Source organism: Primulina eburnea, chromosome 4 (genome assembly GCF_022965805.1).
Source record: "Primulina eburnea isolate SZY01 chromosome 4, ASM2296580v1, whole genome shotgun sequence".
NCBI classification, from domain to species: domain Eukaryota; kingdom Viridiplantae; phylum Streptophyta; class Magnoliopsida; order Lamiales; family Gesneriaceae; genus Primulina; species Primulina eburnea.
This window is the reverse complement of record NC_133104.1, coordinates 7,344,016-7,363,466: the sequence shown is the minus strand read 5'-3', so window position 1 is coordinate 7,363,466 and position 19,451 is coordinate 7,344,016. Positions and strand designations below refer to the sequence as shown.

At 36.1% G+C, this 19,451-nt stretch overlaps 2 protein-coding genes across 2 annotated transcripts; both read left to right on the top strand.

Moving 5' to 3' along the window:
- The first annotated feature begins 13,749 nt into the window (after window positions 1-13,749).
- LOC140830049 (uncharacterized) lies at window positions 13,750-15,268 on the top strand. Its single transcript, XM_073193327.1, has 4 exons — window positions 13,750-13,893; window positions 13,975-14,251; window positions 14,502-14,572; window positions 15,230-15,268. The coding sequence occupies exons 1-4, from the start codon at window positions 13,750-13,752 to the stop codon at window positions 15,266-15,268; spliced, it is 531 nt and encodes a 176-aa protein (XP_073049428.1).
- Window positions 15,269-16,800: 1,532 nt separating this feature from the next.
- On the top strand, window positions 16,801-17,736 carry LOC140830048 (uncharacterized). Its single transcript, XM_073193326.1, has one exon. It carries the CDS (start codon window positions 16,801-16,803, stop codon window positions 17,734-17,736), a length of 936 nt encoding a protein of 311 aa, XP_073049427.1.
- Window positions 17,737-19,451: the final 1,715 nt, after the last annotated feature.

Below are 19,451 nucleotides of genomic sequence, written 5' to 3'. Positions count from 1 at the left end.
AGACTAAGTTGTGGATATAAGAAAATGATTATGGACTAAATTCAGCATGCCTCGAAGTAATAGCAGCAGCCAGTCGACCTTAAGACATCAATTATTTAAGCAAGTCTTCAACGGTAAATGGTTGCATATATGTATTGAGAAAGGACTCTACTCAACTACATTAAAAGCCAAAGACCTCACCGAAATTTTAAGTCAGCAAGACTCAATGTTCCATATTTAACTAGGAAGAACAATCGGAAAGTCTTGGAGGTCAAGAATGTTTTATGAAAAAAGACAAATCTTTAAGAGCGGTTAAATGTCAACATACTCGAACATTAATTGCGCAATACTAGTTTGAAAAAAGGACAAAGGCACGTGACGTCACAATTTCCGACAATGGCTCCTATATAATCTGAAAAGAGTCGTTCAAATTTGAAATATGAAATCTATATATATATAAAAGCAGAGTTTTTTGTCAAAATAGTAATTTCCCGCCAATCAGTTTAATTAAAAACTGTATAAATAAATTTAAAATGCAAATAATTGCAATGTTCAGTATCACTCATTAGGTAAATCATTCAAAAATAAATTCTTCTATTTTAAGTAATTCCTGCCCAAATTACTTATTAAAAAAGAAATACAATATTTAATTAGTTTATTTAATTTTTCTAAAAATAAAATTGGTTGCGCGTTAAAAATTATCACTACAATAAGGTTTTCCAATGAACATTAATTTACTATTTAATAATCATAAATTTTTTTTTATCTCAAATACATATTATTTATAAATTATCTTAATTTGAAAGAATTAATTCGTTGTAGTTTTCTTCTAAAATCATATGTATACTGTATATCTTGAATTGTCTTCTTAAAAATTCAGATAAGAGTGCACAAAAAAAAATAAAAGAGATAGATTCAAAAGAGTTTCAAATGGACATTAAATTACTCTCAATAAACATGTATATTACCCTCAATAATCAGAAATGTTTGACACCCAACATGCAATTCGAGATTTCCATAATTTGAAAGAGTTAATGTATGATATAATTCTGTCAAAAACATTCAATGTATAATTTCTGTCCCTTGGGATGTCTTCTTTGAATTTAAAATTATAAATAATACAATATTGCATATTATATTAGAAACCAATTTTATTCTATTTATCTTACTAAATTCATTTACTCCAAAATTGAATTCTGAAATGACTCCTCTTTAGCACCATATATGAGTTGAATCCTTCCAAGATGTAATATTCGTTGAAATTTAGATTTATTCTGATAGGATCGGTTGTCGTAACAAGAGTGTTTAAAAAGGGGGATTGAATAAACACTTACACTTAAAATTGTTCTTTAGCAATATTTGAATTCAGTTTAGTGACAAACTGAATCTCCGAATCTTGTTGGTCAATAACAATCAGTTAAACTAGAGTAGTTGCGGAAAGTAACTGACTGAAAGATAGAATACGAAACTAAAAGAAATATGCAAGAGTTGTTTCTGGATGTTCGGAGAATTTAATTACTCCTACGTCACCTCTTCTATCAAAAGGATAGGATATTCACTAAAAGACTTTGATCAAGTACAACACTTGTACAGACCCACTTCAGTTTGGACTTGCAACTGCCAAAACTGAAACTCTTAGTTCTACACAATATTCTCAATACGTAACTGATATTAGCACAGTTGAATCTAACAGCTTTTAGAGAGTGCTAATAAGCTCAGATTGTAGGCTTGATTGCTACGAGTAATTCAATTGAAAGTGAGCTAAGATTTTGACAGAGTAACAGCAAGCTTAAGATTGAATGATCGTCTCACTTTTCTTCTGTTGTTCTTCAGTCATATTTATACTTCTCTTTCAACGGTAACTTTGATATGCATTTAAATTCTAGTATCCGTTGAATGCCACTTCATCATTTGTTGGGCAATGTTCTCTTCATTGATTGTCATACGGCATCTTAATTTCAGTACGTTGTTCTATGCTGTAATGATTGAGGTGCAGCTTTCCATATTCATTTGTTGTTTACTATGTCCTTTTGTCGGTTGAATGTTCTTTCCCGAGAAGCATTCGGTTGAGATATGTTTTGACTGAAACTTATGCAGCTGAGTATATTAACTGATCGGTTTCCAACGGATCAGTTTTCTTCATTTGTTCAGCTGGTTTCAGTTGTTAAATATTCAGTTGTTTCATAATTCAGTTGGTTTCTTCAGTTTGTCAAAATCCGAAATTTGGTTTCCAACAATGTCACCCTTTTTGGTGTTTGACAAAACTAAGCATATATTAACTGAAGGATTGAACTCTTATAGATTGCTTCTTTAACAAAAACTGTTTCAAAATAAACTGCTAACTGCTCTTCAATGCTTTTTCTGTTGCTAACTGCTCTTCAATGCTTTTTTCTGAGTCATACTAAAATTCCCCCTTTTTGTCAAATTGAGCCATGTGGAGAGATAATTGTCGAACTTCAGTAGATAAGATGCCGACATCGGCTGAAATACTGGAGATGGCAGTAAAAACTGAGGTTTGCAGTGAGTATATTTTGTTTGCAACAGATGTTTCTAGTCTTTGAACTCGTTGGTTGATTACATCTGGAGCAACGAAAAGAGCAGCAGTTGTGGCTTTGTTCGGCTTGTGTTCTATGGCAACTGAGAGTTCAGTTACAACTTCTTGAATATTCTTCAGCTTTGCAAAAACAAAATCTTCGGATCCATTCAGCTTTACAGAATGATAATATTGGGTTGACTGAATGGATTTGATGGCATCCATTATTTGATTCATATTTGTCCTGATGGTGTTGATTTCTTCGAACAATGCTTCTGAATTTGAGATTTCAGGAGACATGACTCCTATATCTTCCTGATGTGGCACTTGTTCTGGTGGAGTGAAAATTATCATAGTGCGATCAACTGTCTCTTCTTGACCTTGAGATGAAGAAGGTTGCTTCTGAGCATCAGAAACACTTTGTTCTAGAATAACAGGGTTATCTGTGGTAACTGCTATTGGAGAATCATGGGCTTGTTCTGCTGTTTGATCAACAGCTGAAACTTGGGGTGGTTCTTCAGTTTGAAGATTTCCAACATTAGGCAACTGCTCTTCCACGGATTTAGTGAGTGTTTCCTCTTGGTTCTGAGTGAGCACTTCAGTTTCAGATGTTACTTGCTGAACTGTTTCTGGAGCAACAAAAAATTGAGCTTGTTCTGCATTATCAGAGAATTGAACATGCTCTTCAGCAACTGGAGATTGAAAATGTTTTTCAGCAATAAAAGTTTGAACTGTGTCTTCAGATGTAACCAGAACTTCTTGTTCTGTTTGTTCAGTCAGAGGATCAACTGATTCAAGATTATATGCTTCAGTTTGAACTTCCTGAGCAACTGACTGAATGATTTCATCGATATTGGCGAAGGTCAGTTCGGTCTCAGAGTACAGATGTTGATTCCCGGCTGATGTTTGTGGAACCTCCTGGGCTGATTTTTCAGCAATGAGTTCTTCAGAAGATTCATTCTGCTGAGGTGATGGAGATTTGTATTCCTCTGTTCCTGAAGATTTTTCTGGAAGAACAAGTTCTTGATCTTGTTCCCAAAACCTTATTTCCCTCTGTAGGCCACTAAGATCTGCATCCAGTTGAGTGAACACAGCTCTATCTTGATATGCAGTTGGCCCTGTGGGGTTGTAGTTTTCTTTCAACTTTCTAACCATCTTAGTCAGTTGATTAGCCCGTATTTGATCAAAGAAATATTGTCTCATTTTCAGTGCTTGAATAATGGTAGCAGCTTTAACTACCCTCAAAACTATCTTTTCTAGTTTAATAAACGTCTTCGGTTGGGATTTGTGCTTCAGTTTCTTGGAAAAAATTTCGGTCCTGAAGCTTTTCCAACGGTCAAAAGCTGTGAGTTTTGATGTGCCAAATGTATTTACCTCTTCCCAAACTAGATCGATATGAGTTTGAATGGTGTGAGATGGCCTTGGCTCCTCCTCAAGCTTGCTTTTTCCCTTCTCCGTGGTTAGAATGTGAGGAATTTGTAAGCCAGATTTTGTAGACTCCGCTGGTTCCTTCAATGTGACGCCTTTCGGTCTAGCCTGAGGTAAAATAGTGGGTTGATTTACACGAGTGAAGGGAGCTTTTACTCTAGTGGGTATCTTTTCAGTTGGAACTGTATCATCAGGAGGGATGACCTGCAATGGAATAGCCTGAATCGGCTTTTCAGCAGCTGACTGAGACAGTTTCTCAGTAATGGTTGGTTCCACTGCTGGTATTGGTTTGGTTCTTTGTGTCCTTGGTTTCTTGATAACTTTGGGAGATGGAGTTTTGTCAGAATCTGATTCACTGAGAATCAGTTTTCGCTTTGTAGCCTTCAGTTGGGCCAGCGTCTTGGCTTTCTTGACTGATTTAGGAGCAGCTTGCTGCATCCCAATCTCATTCTTGACTTTTACGAATTGTTTAGGCGAGAGATCCATCTTGGTTTTTGGTGCAATATATTCTTGGCAGTGAATATCTTAAATTTTGAAAAAATTTCGGCATTGTTAGCTACCAGTCCTTTAAGTTTCAGAATATAACTGATTGGAATAGCAAACCCCCTGGACTGTTTTGTTGATTGAAGCATGTTCTTTAGAATGCTGAAAATAATGTACCTCCAGTTGGCTTTCTTCTCACCCATGATGATTGTCATCACCTGGAATTTCTCAAGAGTGAGAGCTGCATATGAGCCAGCTTTAGCTAAAATTCCCTTTGCTACAATATCAGCCAACAACTGAATTTCTGGTTTCAGTTCTTTCTTTGGGTCGGAGACTTTGATTTTCCGCCCATCAGCAGATAATGAGGATTGCATTTGCTCAATATCGAATGTTTTCACTTCAGAGAAACTGACATATCCATCAGTTGGCAAGGAAAACATTTCTCCAAAGTTTTCTTCAGATAAGATCAGCAACTGATCATTGATAGTGACAGCGATGTTTCCTTCAACAGTAACATACCCTTTCAAATAGAATTCATTCACTTCCTTCGAGTATATTTCTTGTGAAGATTGTCCCAAGAACATTCTAAGCCCAGCAGATTCAATCTTCAGAAAGACATTTTTGATATCAGCTTCTTGAATTGATAAAATTGAGTCAAAATCGATTGCCATGGCATTCATCACGTGAGCAGGATCCGATTAGCCATTTCGGAAGGTAAGATTATCTGAAATTCGTAGAAAATAAGCTTTGGAAATTAGTATGCTCTTAGAACTGATCGTATGTGTGAAGGAAAAGAACTGAATTGAAGCGGGTATAGTACATTTGAGCATGACTGTTCAAATTTTGGACACGTGTCAGTCCATGAAAATTTTGAATAAAAAATAAGTGTACGTGTGCTGTAATCGTGTGTATAAAGGTTAGCGGTTTTAAAGTAAGCCAAGTCGTCAATCTGCAGTCACGTCAATTGATTTAGAATATAATAAATTTTAATTAGTTAACGTATGTGAGAAGATTTGTAAACAATCCAACTGAACGATCAGTTGGGGAATTGATTCATTTCAGTTGAGAAGTTACAAACAACTGTCTTCTCAGTTAACCTTTTTAAAATTAATATTCCCCCTAAATTGGTGCATAAAACATTTAAAATGACGATGTAAAAATAATTTTAAAGCTTTAAGAGTTATATGATAAATGATCGCGGCTCTTAAGCTTTCTTGATATTCTCCTATAAATAAGATGATAGTGATAAAAATGTGATGCAATATCAGTTCAAAAATATTTCAATATGTCTGATTCTGATGCATGCAGCACTCATGTTCATGTTACTGAACAGTCAACCCCTCGTTTAACAAATATCAAGAGAAAAATGGAGATATATGTCTTTCAGAAAGTGATTTCAACTTGGGAAAAGATTCATGAGTTGAAGAGGGTGAGTGACAGTGGTGCTATTCCTACTCGTGCTCAGGATGCAAGAGCACTGAAGTACCTTGAACGTTTTGAAGTTAGACATGTTAGGGATTTGGTTGAAGACAAATGTCTTTTGGAGGCGATGCTATGGAAGGAGTGGCATGTTGTTGATAATATTTCGAAATCTAGGGCATTTGCTTGAGTTCAAATTTATGAGTTAAATGATTGAGTTAGGGCGTGGCTAGATTCAGTTGATGCCATGATATCTTCTGTAAAATGGGAACGTTGGTATTCTTAATAAAGTGTTAATTTTAATTTGTTGTGTTCTTCTTTTCTTCGTATAATTCTGTTAGTGAAGCAATATTACTAATAATTTCTAAGATAAATCAATTAAACCAAGAATATTTCGAAAATAAGAAAACTTAGCCTCGGGTAATGGTTTTGTGAAGATGTCAGCTGCTTGCTGTTCAGTTGAAATATATTCTAGTCGAATATCCTTCTTTAACGCATGATCCCTGATGAAGTGATGCCTGACATCTAGATGCTTGGTCCTTGAGTGAAGAACTGGATTGTAAGTGATGGCAATTGTGCTGGTATTATCACAAAATATGGGCGATTCAGTTGATGTTACTCCATAATCCTTCAGTTGTTGCTGAATCCAGATCAGTTGTGCACAACAGATACCAACAGCAAGATATTCTGCTTCTGTTGTTGAGGTAGCTATGGATGTCTGCTTCTTGCTGAACCAAGAGATCAGTCTGTCTCCTAAGAACTGACAAGATCCACTTGTACTTTTGCGATCAAGCTTACATCCTGCATAATCTGCATCTGAGTATCCAACTAAATTGAAGGTGGAGTCTTTGGAATACCATAGCCCAACATTTTGCGTGTCCTTAAGATATCTCAGAATTCTTTTAGCAGCTGAGAAATGTGATTGCTTAGGATTTGCTTGAAATCTGGCACACATACAGACAACAAAAACAATATCAGGACGACTTGCTGTTAGGTATAACAATGAACCTATTAACCCTCTATATAATGTCGCCTCCACTGATATTCCCCCTTCGTCAGTGTCTAGTTTAACTGATGAGCTCATGGGAGTTGTTGCAGCTGAACGTGATTCCATACCAAATTTCTTTAGCAACTCCTTTCTATATTTTGTTTGACTAATGAATATACCAGTTTCCAGTTGCTTCACTTGCACTCCAAGAAAGAATGTCAGGTCACCCATCATGCTCATTTCAAACTTATCTTGCATTAACTTAGCAAACTTTTCGCACAATTTGGGGTTAGTTGACCCAAAAATTATATCATCAACATAAATTTGAACTAGTAGAATATGATTATTTTTAGTAAATTTAAACAAGGTCTTATCAACTGATCCGACTGTAAAGTCATGATCAGTTAGGAATTTTGAAAGAGTTTCATACCAAGCCCTGGGAGCTTGTTTAAGACCATATAATGCTTTGTTCAAATAGTATACATGATCAGGAAGTTTGTGGTTTACAAAACCTGGAGGTTGTTCGACATATACTTCTTCTTGTAACTGACCATTTAGGAATGCACTCTTCACATCCATCTGGTAAACTTTGAAGTTTTTGTGAGATGCATAAGCAAGAAATATTCTGATTGCTTCCAATCTTGCAACTGGAGCATACGTCTCATCGTAGTCAATTCCTTCTTCTTGCCTATATCCTTGTGCTACTAGTCTTGCTTTGTTGCGTATAACTGAACCGTCCTCGTTTAGTTTATTTCTGTACACCCATTTTGTACCTATAATGGTTTTAGAAGTTGGTCTTGGAACTAAGTTCCAGACGTTATTGTGAGTGAACTGATTCAGCTCTTCTTGCATAGCATTTACCCAGTTAGGATCAGCAAGAGTTTCATCAGTTTTCTTTGGTTCCAGTTGTGAAACAAAGGCTGAATGAATAAATAAATTTAACATTTGATTGCGAGTTCTTATTGGATCAGATGGATTTCCTATTACCAGATGTGGTGGATGTGATTTTCTCCATCTGTACTCTGCATTTGTTTCATCAGCAACTTCTTCAGTTGGTAACTGAGTGCAATTTTCAGCTTCAGTTGATGTCTCGTCAGCTGGTATTTGAATGTTATCAGTTTACTTTAATAACTGATTGTCATCATTGACTTCCTGCTCATTTAATTGTTCTAACATTTCTGGTTCTGGTGTTTGAAAGATGTCTTGATTGTTATGAATTTCTTCTTTGTCATCATCTTCCAGACTGATATCTGTAAATCGATCAGCTAGCTCAACTTGATCAGTTTGCTTATCAGTTAGTACAGTTTCATCAAACTCAACATGCATAGATTCTTCAACATTTAAAGTTTTCTTATTAAAGACTCTATAGGCTATACTAACTGATGAATATCCAAGGAATATTCCTTCTGCATATTTGACATCAAATGCTTTTAAGTAATTTTTACCATTATCATGAATAAAGCATCTACAGCTGAATATTTTGAAATAAGTGATTATACTGTTTCTTCCATGCCAGATCTCATATGGTGTTTTCATATGATTCTTATTAATCATTGATCTGTTCTGAGTATAACATGCAGTGTTTACTGCCTCTGCCCAAAATCTTTGAGAAATGCCAGAATCAGCAAGCATTGTTCTAGCAGCTTCTTTAAGGGTCCGATTTCTTCTCTCAGCAACACCGTTTTGCTGAGGAGTTCTTGCTGCTGAGAGCTCATGCTTGATTCCAGCATTTTCTAGAAAGCTTGAAAGTGTTTGATTGATGAATTCAGTTCCTCGATCAGATCTGATTCGATCAATCCCAACTGATTTTTCATTTAAGAGTTTTTTGAAGAGTTTAATCAGTTGTCCAGCCGTATGGTCTTTGGATTTGAGAAATATAACCCAAGTAAATCTTGAAAAATCATCTACGTCCACCAAGGTGTATTTCATTCCCTCTAAGCTCATGACTGGTATTGGACCGAAGAAATCCATGTGCAATAGTTCTAAGCATCGGAATGAAGATTTACAGCCCTTGTTTTTGAAAGAAGATCGTACTTGTTTTCCATACTGACATGCTGAGCAAAGTTTTTCTTTTGAAAAATTTATTTTGGGCAGACCAGTTACAAGTTCATTTTTACTCAGATAAGCAATGGATTTAAAGTTTAAATGATTTAACCTTTTATGCCACAACCAGTTTTGAGATGATTTTGAAGCAATGAAGCAGACTGGTGCATGAGGTTGTTCATTCCAACTGACTTATATGTGTTTCCACATCGTTTACCAGTTAGTATGATTTTATCAGTTGATGTTTTAACTAAGCATGAGTTTTTATCAATTGTACCGAGAATCCATTGTCGCATAACTGACTGATACTAATCAAGTTATACTTCAGATTCTCTACTAATAAAACATCTTTAATAGTAAAGTTACCATGGATAATCTTACCCTTACCCACGGTTTTACCTTTGGAATTATCTCCGAAACTGATGTTTGGACCACTATATTTGTTCAGTTGAGATAGCATACTTGCATCTCCTGTCATATGTCGTGAACAGCCGCTGTCCAAATACCATATTGAATTTTTATTTGTACCTGTTACCTGCAAACACACACAAAATATGATTTGGTACCCATATCTATTTGGGTCCAACTCTTATTAGTCCCTATGGAACCCATACTTGGATTATTCTAACTGACTTTCCAGTAGCTGTATTCCAAATGGTTTTTCTCGGTTTTTGTGTGCTTGGTGAATAGTGTATAGATGATACAGTATGTATTTTAGCTTGGTTCAACTGATTTTTTAGTCTGTATCTTTTCTGGACTGGTTTGCAGTTATAATAGTTTGAATAATTCTTGCTAAATCTTTTTGATGAATGATTTTCTGAGTCAGTATAGATTTTTGGACTGTAACCAACTCCATGTCTTCTGGCCTTATACATATTCTCAATAGGTTTTTCATTCAGTTTGCTGGGCTCAAATTTCTCTTGTTCTACTGTTGATCTGACAAATTGAATGTACTTCCCTTTCTTCATTGTCAGCTTTGGTTGAGTATCATTTGAAAACGTTTCTCCTTGATTACTGAACCCTAAACCAGTTTTATCAGAAACTGATTTTGGTGAATTATGCATTTCATTCAATGCAGTAGACGAATTATTCCAAGATTGAATGAGTTCAGTCTGTTTTGAATTTTCAAGGATCAGTTTCTGGATCAGTGACTGATCTTTCTTTCTCTCTACTTTTAGCTCAACAATTTCCCTTTTTAAACTCAACCTATCAACTGATTCATCAGTTTTGGTTTTGTTGTCCATGGGATCATTTTGCTTTGACTTTATTTCCTCAAATGATGATGCAAGTTTCTGGTACTCATTTACCATTTCATACAATGTTAAAATGAGTTCTTCTCGTGTAAAGTCAGTTGAACTAAAATCAAATACCTGTTGACTTGTAGATTCTGCTTCAGTATCATTTGCCATTAGACATTTGACTTTCTCTTCATCACTTGAGCTATATGAGCTTTCTGGTTCTGATTTGTCACTATCAGTTTCTGCCTATTTGGATTTGTTCTCTTCAGCTAATAGAACTTCGTGTTTCTTTCTGTAGGTTTTCTTATCATCTCTAGGTCTTCTCTTATGCTCATATGGTTTCTTTCTTCTGTCAGTTGACCCTTGACTGTCCTTTTTAGGTTTAGGACAGTCAGCAATGTAATGACCTGTTTTGCCACAATTGTAGCAAGCATTTGTTTCTTCTTTAGAATTATTTCTCTGGTATTGCTTCTGAAAGTTTCCTTGGTTCTTTCTCATGAACCTTCCAAACTTTTTGATGAATAATGACATAGCATCATTGCTTAACTGATCAGCAGATTTCTCGGCTGAACTAGTTGGTTCAGTTCTGACAGCTGCTAAAGCAGTTGTAGTTGTAGGAGTAGATGGTCCTCCTTCTCTGTTCTGCAATTTAAATTCATAATCTTTTAAATCAGCAAATAGTTCATGAAGTTCGATCTGGTTCAAATCTTTTGATTCTCTCATAGCCATAGTTTTGACATCTCCTTCCTTTGGAAGACCTCTCATCACTTTTAGTGCAACCTTTTTGTTGGTGTACACTTTTTCGAGTGCATTTAATTCATTTACAATACTGCTCACCCTTTCATCATACTCATTCATTGATTCTCCAACCTTCATTTTGATATTGTCAAATTTCTGAACAGCAACTGAGAGTTTATTTTCTTTTGTTTGGTCATTTCCTTCATATAACTGAATCAACTTCTCCCAAATTTCTTTTGATGTTTTGCACATCTTTATTTTGTTGAAGGTTGCTTTGTCCAGTGTTTTGTATAGAGTATCTTTGGCCACATTGTCAAGATTAGCTTTCCTTTTGTCCTCAGTTGTCCACTCTTCTCTGGGCTTTTGAATTCTCTGTGGTGCCCCTTCAGTTATGGCAATTGCTGTGTTTCCTTTTAGAATTTTCATGAGTCCGTCTGTTATGACATACCATATGTCATCATCTTGTGCAACTAAGTGAGCCTGCATTCTGATTTTCCAGTCATCGAAATCTTCTCTTGAGAACATAGGAATTTTATTGAATGAAGTCATGCTAGCAGATTTATAGATCAAAGTATTCAAGAACAAGATTCAACTGCTCTGATACCACTTGATAGGATCGGTTAGCGTAACAAGAGTGTTTAGAAGGGGGGGTTGAATAAACACTTACACTTAAAATTGTTCTTTAACAATATTTGAATTCAGTTTAGTGACAAACTGAATCTCTGAATCTTGTTGGTCAATAACAATCAGTTAAACTAGAGTAGTTGCGGAAAGTAACTGACTGAAAGATAGAATACGAAACTGAAAGAAAAATGCAAGAGTTGTTTCTGGATGTTCGGAGAATTTAATTACTTCTACGCCACCCCTTCTATCAAAAGGATAGGATATTCACTAAAAGACTTTGATCAAGTACAACACTTGTACAGACCCACTTCAGTTTGGACTTGCAACTGCCAAAACTGAAACTCTTAGTTCTACACAATATTCTCAATACATAACTGATATTAGCACAGTTGAATCCAACAGCTTTTAGAGAGTGCTAATAAGCTCAGATTATAGCCTTGATTGCTACGAGTAATTCAATTGAAAGTGAGCTAAGATTTTGACAGAGTAACAGCAAGCTTAAGATTGAATGATCGTCTCACTTTTCTTCTGCTGTTCTTCAGTCATATTTATACATCTCTTTCAACGGTAACTTTGATATGCATTTAAATTCTAGTATCCGTTGAATGCCACTTCATCATTTGTTGGGCAATGTTCTCTTCATTGATTGTCATACGGCGTCTTAATTGCAGTAGCCGAAATACGTTGTTCTATGCTATAATGATTGAGATGCGGCTTTCCATATTCATTTGTTGTTTACTATGTCATTTTTTCGGTTGAATGTTCTTTCCCAAGAAGCATTCAGTTGAGATATGTTTTGACTGAAACTTATGCAGCTGAGTATATTAACTGATCGGTTTCCAACTGATCAGTTTTCTTCATTTGTTCAGCTGGTTTCAGTTGTTAAATATTCAGTTGTTTCATAATTCAGTTAGTTTCTTCAGTTTGTCAAACTCCGAAATTTTGTTTCCAACATATTCGTTGTTATGAACTACCTACATATGGAAACAATGAGAGCAACAATACACTTTGAAACCTATCTTTCATGATCGAGAAATAAAAAATATTATTCATCCATTTGTACAAAATTTTAATTATTATGTATTACTATTGTGATAATTTTCTTCTATATTACAAAGTTCACGGATACATGATAGTATAAAATTTTCAGTAATGGATATGATTAACCAATTCTAAAGAAAGTAAGCATCTTATTAGAAGACACCTTATAAAATTTATTGACATTGTTTTGGACTACACATAATAAATGTTAATTAAATAACTTTTCTGATTTATACATAATTTAATTATGATCACACGTTTCATTTTTCTTTCGAAATATAGGCTGTTGTGTATATTATGAAGATATTTTATAAATAAAATCACAACCTATTTGGATAAAGATATTGATGAAACAATTATTGTTATCATTCAAATGTGTTAGACACGTTTCATGTAGCAAAATTTTTTGTGAATGTGGATTTAGATGAAATTATTGAATTTTTTTAAAAAATAATTCTCAATAATTTTATTGAATGTGATTTAAAAATATTTTTTTATCACATGTTAAAAAATAATAATATGTAGCTTCTCGAAAATATAAGAAATTAAATATGTATTAAGGTTGATGGCCGACATCAATACATTAAACACGATAAGCTTCATTTCATTGTCTTAGGCTAACACAATCTAAAATTTTGAGATATGATAGTGACTATTAGCTACAAAATTAATCGACATGCGTTGTATTTAAGAATTTTTTTTAAAATTAGCGAAAAAATAGTTTTTATTGTTATTTTTTATAATTATATTATTTTTTCAATTTAAATATACATTCATTTTCACTAATTTTTAATAATATCATCTCGTGCATCGCACGGGTTAAATACTAGTTTATCTATATATAAAAGCACAGTTTCTGCCAAATATAGAAATATCCCGCCAAAATTAATAATTAAAAATAGAAATACAAGTTGTAGATTTTAATTTATCAATTACTGTTCAAAATACCGAAACTTGAGCCTTTCTAAATCAGAATAAATGAATTGTCTGTCAAATTCTTAAATATATTAGGTGATATTAAACCTTAAATAATGACAATATCTGTTTTAAAAAAAAAAAATAAGGCAGTGTAATTTTAGACTTTTGGGCTACCTTATTTGAATTCAAATAAGGCAGCCCAAAAGACTGGAATAATTGAATAACGTGGTATAAGTATTTGATCCAATATTACACAAATTCATGTTTACATATTCTATCAAAATCAATCAGACGATTCCAAAATCTCAAATTCAAAAATGCCTCCATTGTTCAGCTCTATCTCTGAGGTGAACCCTTCGAAAACACAATGGTCCCTTAGAGTCAGATTGGTTCGGTGCTATCAAGTTCCTGTATTTCAAAAGAACACATTTAGCTTAGAATGTGTTTTCCATGATCGAGAAGTAAGAATATTTATTTTCATAGTCGCCATCAATTTAAATTATTATGTATTAGCTATTATGAAAGTTTCTTATATATTACAGGGTGATCGCATACATGGTAGCATAAAAAAGGATGAGGTGATGCAAAGGTTGAAACCAATTCTCAGAGAAGGGCATATTTTTGCCATAAAAAACATGGTGGTGGCAAAAAATGGAATGACATTCAAGACCATAAAGAACAAATACAAGATTATTTTTATTGCAAACACTCATGTCTGTGAAATTTTCGAAGATACATTTCCCAATTTGATGTATGAGTTCAAGTCTTTTCCTGCACTATCCACTGCATCAGATGTAGTGGATGACACAACCCTTTTTGGTATGAGAATTAATAATTTCATTTTCTTCTTCATTTCAAATAAAATTATATTCTTACACGTTGAATTTTTTTGGAAGATGTCATTGGACGATTGGTGGCAATAGATTCCCCACAAAACAAAGAAATCGAAGGACGTCCACGAAAGCTCATTGACATTGTTTTAGAAGACACCGAGTAAATATTAATAAAATAATTTTCAAATTTATACCTTTTTCCCTAACGATTTCATATGTATGTCAATTTTATTCAGGAAAAATAGGTTACCTTGTACTTTATGGGGAGATTTTGTGGATAAAATCACAGCCTATGTGGAAAATGTTGGTAAGAAACCTTTTATTGTTATTCTTCAAATGTGTCGAGCAAAACGATTTCGGGTGAAATCCGAGTATCAAATGTATACCATATCACAAACTTGGTAGTCAACGGAGATTTGGATGAGGTTACTGAATTTCGAAAAAGGTATTTTTTGATTTTTTTTTATTTTACTTAGTATAATTTTTTATTATGTTTTAAATAAAAAACAAGAATATAGGTATTCATGGAAATTTAACTATTTAGATATGTGATGGGTATTAATCTAGAGAATTGTTTATTTTTGTGGATATTAGTTTGGCGTAATTAGAATTTAATTAAGGCTGTAAAGATTGTCATGGGCCATTAATTAAGAGAAATGGGCTCAATAAAGAGCCCATGGTATTCAAGCCCAAGTCCCATCATGAGAGTCTATAAATAAGAGCTATCTCTCCATTTTAAGAGGAGGGAATTTATCTCATTAATATGCTCCAAAAGTCTCTAGCTTTTGTGAGTACATATTTGAGGCGTTTGCTAACTTGAGTGTTGGAGGATTTGTCGCCGGGTATCTCCCGATACCTCTAACCACATATCGTGACGTAGGTGGCGACCCCGAAATTTACTGGTGTGGGCGCAAAAGTAGCGGATATTCTCTCGTAATAACTTGTTCACCCGAATTTCGTGCAGCATCAGTTTGGCGCCGTCTATGGGAACCCTGCCACCTGATAACTGAGAATGCAAACACGATCGCGTATGACCCATGATGCCCAAGAGGAGCATGGAAGCCCTTCCCCCAGCTCGCCCGCAGCATGAGGAGTTCCTGATCACGTCCGAAGTTCTAAAGGCATTGATGGAGGAAGCAGCATCTCGGGCGGCAGCCAAAGCCGTGGCGCAATACCTCGTGACTCGGCTGCAAGACAGCGAGAACAGGGGAGCGCGCAGCGAAGGAGCTCATTCGCATCATTCAGAGAGAATCTTGCCAGAGAGAGAGGTAGTCGGGACCAACAACGTGCCATCGACAAACCTAAAGAAGGGGACTGCACTTCGAGATGACGAGGCTCATAGCCAGGAACCTCCTTCATGTCAGAAACTCTACGCCAAGAGAAGAGAAGAGGTTGCAATGGAAGTTTTCCCTGCACGACGTAGCCCTTTCACCACAGCCGTACTAGCGGAAATGCTGCCGATTGGATTGAAGATAGCAAACCTTCCTGAGTATAAAGGAGAAGGGGATCCACAGGATCACCTCGACAAATTTTATGCAAAGGCGGACCTTTATGACATCAGCGACGCTGCTTACTTTAAAATCTTTCGAACTACCCTATCAGGACAAGCCCTTACTTGGTTCAACAAGCTACCCCCAGGGACAGTAGGCAGCCTGGAGGAACTCACGAGACGTTTTCTTCAACAATTCTCCATTAATAGGAAGTATCCCAAAACAGGGTCTTATTTGTTCACCATAGTCCAAAGAGAGAGAGAGCCTAAGAGAGTTCGTACAACGATTCACTCAGGCCGTCCATGAGGTCCCGCATGTCAATCACGATTTACTGGCAGGAATCATGCAGCAGAACCTCCGTCACCGGAGATTCAAAGAGTCAATAGCAGGAAAACCCCCAAACACTTTGGAAGAATTACTTGAAAGAGCAGAAAAGTACATTCGCATCGAAGAATCTGTAGAACCTCGTTATCTTGTGAAAAGAAAAAGAGAGGATGAAAATTTCGGAGTCAAGAAGGAAGAGAGGCAGGAAACTCAAAGCCCTCATCTCCAGCACATCCCGCTGAACTCACGCTTGACCGACATATTAGTGGTAGCCGAGAAGCAAGGTCTGTTGCAGCCCCCCCCGCCCTATGAAAGAGAACTCGAAAAGACAGCAATCTGACAAATATTGTCGTTTTCACAAGGACAAAGGTCATACCACAGAAGATTGTTTTGTCCTGCGAGCAGAAATAGAGAAACTCATCAAGCGAGGATACTTGAGCAGTTTTGTGGATAAGCCACAAAATCAGCGGAGCAATAAGCGCCTGGAGTTCCAGCACAAGCCCAGCCCTCTGAGAGAAAACAACGAACAAGGGAACGACCTGAGAGGATAGAGGAGAACCTGTCTACTGGAGGAGTAATTGCAGTAATTTCGGGAGGCCCGGCATGTGAGGATTCAAACAGGGCAAGAAAAACCTTGATTCGCGCAGCATTGCAGGAACTTCCATCTGCGATTAGTACCAAATCACACACCGTGCTCGAGATAGTCCAGTCAAAGGAAGATATGGTGTTCGGTGACAATGACCTGGAGTTCCCTCGGGGGGAACACAATGACGCCCTAGTCATCCCCGCCACCATTTCCAACTTCTGGGTAAGAAAGATACTAGTGGACTCAGGGAGTTCTGCAGACATCATTTTTTATAGCACTTTTGTAAAACTAGGAATTGACAATGCCCTACTAGCCCCGGTAAATACCCCTCTGGTTGGATTTGCGGGGGAGGTAGTTGAGGCGTTGGGAGAGGTTACGCTTCCCTTTTCCTTTGGGTCTTACCCACTAAGAACCACAAAGATGGTAAGGTTTCTCATAGTGAAGTCTCCGTCAGCGTACAACATTATTTTGGGACGGCCTAGCTTAAATTTGTTTCAGGCAATAGGCTCTACGTATCACATGAAACTTAAGTTCCCCACACCCAAAGGAACATGGGAGGCAACCGGTGATAGCCGATTGGCAAGAGAGTGTCATGCCATCACCTTGCAGGGGACAACAAGTCACCAAAAGAGGCAGGCTGCCCCAAAGGACTCATCACCCAGAAGTAAGCAGAAGTTGGAGCATCATCCGGAAAACAGCGAGGTTCATGTTGTAGAAAGCAAATCAGGAAGAGACGAGAGACTTAAAGCCGCAGAAATACTGAAGAGTACAGAAGTAATACCAGGAAATTCCGAAAGCAAGGTCAAGGTTGGAACGGGTCTGCTTACTAATTTAGAAGAAGCCCTGACAGCTTTTCTGAAAAATAACGCAGATGTGTTTGCCTGGAAGAATGAAGCATTGCCCGGAATACCCCAGGAGTATGCACTCCACAATCTCAAAGCAGATCCAAAGATAAAACCAATCAAGCAAAAGAAAAGAACGTTCGGTCTCGAGAAGAGCAGACATATCCGTGAAGAAGTAGAGAAGCTATTAACAGCCAAGTATATCCGCCCAGTCATGTACCCAGAGTAGACTTGTCAAAACGGGCTGGCGGGGCGGGCCAGCCCGCCACCTGCCGTAACCCGCCATTAGGCGGGGCGGGGCGGGCCAGCCCGCCATTTTTGCGGGCCTCTAAATGGCCAACCCAGCCCAACCCATCTTGGGCTGCGGGTTACGCGGGCCGACCCGCTTGTTTTTTAACAAAAAAATGCTAATTATTATTATAGTAAACATATAAGAAAAAGGTAAATTGTTTAAACCATAAAAAGTAAATTGTTTAAACCATTAAAATAAGAAACTAAGAAAGCATACAACATAATCCATAAAAAATAAATTGTTTAAACCAAACATGAAGAAACTAAATAAATACTATAAAGTCTATTCTCATTAAACTCAATTCAATCTTCATCTTCTACAATAGCTCCCTCCACTGTTTCTTTATCAAAAATTTCAACAACATTGGATCCTTCTCGGGATGAAGTTGTTTTTAAATTTGCACATTCATCATCATCTGCATCTAAAAGACACGGAGTAAGCCAATATATCAATTTAAGAAAAGTTATATTTATATCTATATATCTATATATATAAGTGAAATTACCATAAACATAACCACGCAACCAGTTACGCGTGCAAATAAGAGCTTGCACTTTTTCAGGAAGGATGCGACTTCTATACTTGGTGAGCACATGAGCACCAATGGAAAAAGTTGACTCTGATGCAACCATAGTTATGGGGATAGACAAAATATCGCATGCCATCAATGAAAGTGAAGGGTATCGATGCTTATGATTCTTCCAATGCTCCAAAACATCTAAATTTTGATAATATAAAAATTCAAGCTTTGACTCCTCCAAATAAAGATCTAATTCAGATTTTCCTGCACTTCTAATGGTTTGACTCTCATATGCCATGATTTCCTACATCAATTAACTTATGGTAAAGCAATATATATATTTAAAAACAAACCAAACAATGAATATAAGAAATAGAAAAGAAATAAATCATTTTAATACTTACATCATAGATTCTTTTGCCTTTATTTTTAATTTCTCCTCCACTTTGAGTATGTGAAATTGTAACAGAAGATAATCTTGGTTGTGAAGAACTTGTCTGATTGGTGTTAGAATACTGCTCAAAGAGCTTATATAACTTTGTCTTCACAATCAACATCTTCTCTTGGCATTTTGTAGGATCATCAAGCTTTGAATAAAAAAACTCTAACATAGAAAGCTTTATTCGTGGGTCAAGAATAGCCCCAAATGCAAGCACCACGCTATATTGATTCCAATACTTATCAAACTTCTCTTTCATCCTTTTACACATATCACTTATCACAAAATCTTCATTTGACAAGTTCTCATTTAACAAAACCTCGATCTTCCAAACTTGCATGAAGTACAAATTTGATGTAGGATAAGAAGAACCCGAGATCAAATTAGTAGTATCATAAAATGGCTCAAGAAATTCACATATTTTTTCTCCTCTTTTCCACTCTTCAATTGAAGGACAATATTTATAATTATTATCATTCAATTGAAGAGAAGAAAATGCCTTTTTATATTTGATGGCACTATCTAACATCAAATATGTTGAATTCCAACGAGTAGGCACATCCAATCTCAAGCCAATACCACTGTCAACGTTACCAACTGCTCTCACACATTCTTCAAATTTTCTCATCCTACCCTCCGAGCCTTTCACATACTTGACAGATTCTCTAATTTTATTCAAAGCTACACTAGCTA

Bases quoted from the DNA above. Each gene is read 5' to 3' on its own strand.
- LOC140830049 (XM_073193327.1), top strand. From the start codon at position 13,750: ATGCCTCCATTGTTCAGCTCTATCTCTGAGGTGAACCCTTCGAAAACA. The intron at 13,894-13,974 runs GTAAGAATATTT...TATATATTACAG, and splicing joins GTGTTTTCCATGATCGAGAA to GGTGATCGCATACATGGTAG. The intron at 14,573-15,229 runs GTAAGAAACCTT...AATTTCGTGCAG, and splicing joins AGCCTATGTGGAAAATGTTG to CATCAGTTTGGCGCCGTCTA.
- LOC140830048 (XM_073193326.1), top strand. From the start codon at position 16,801: ATGGTGTTCGGTGACAATGACCTGGAGTTCCCTCGGGGGGAACACAAT.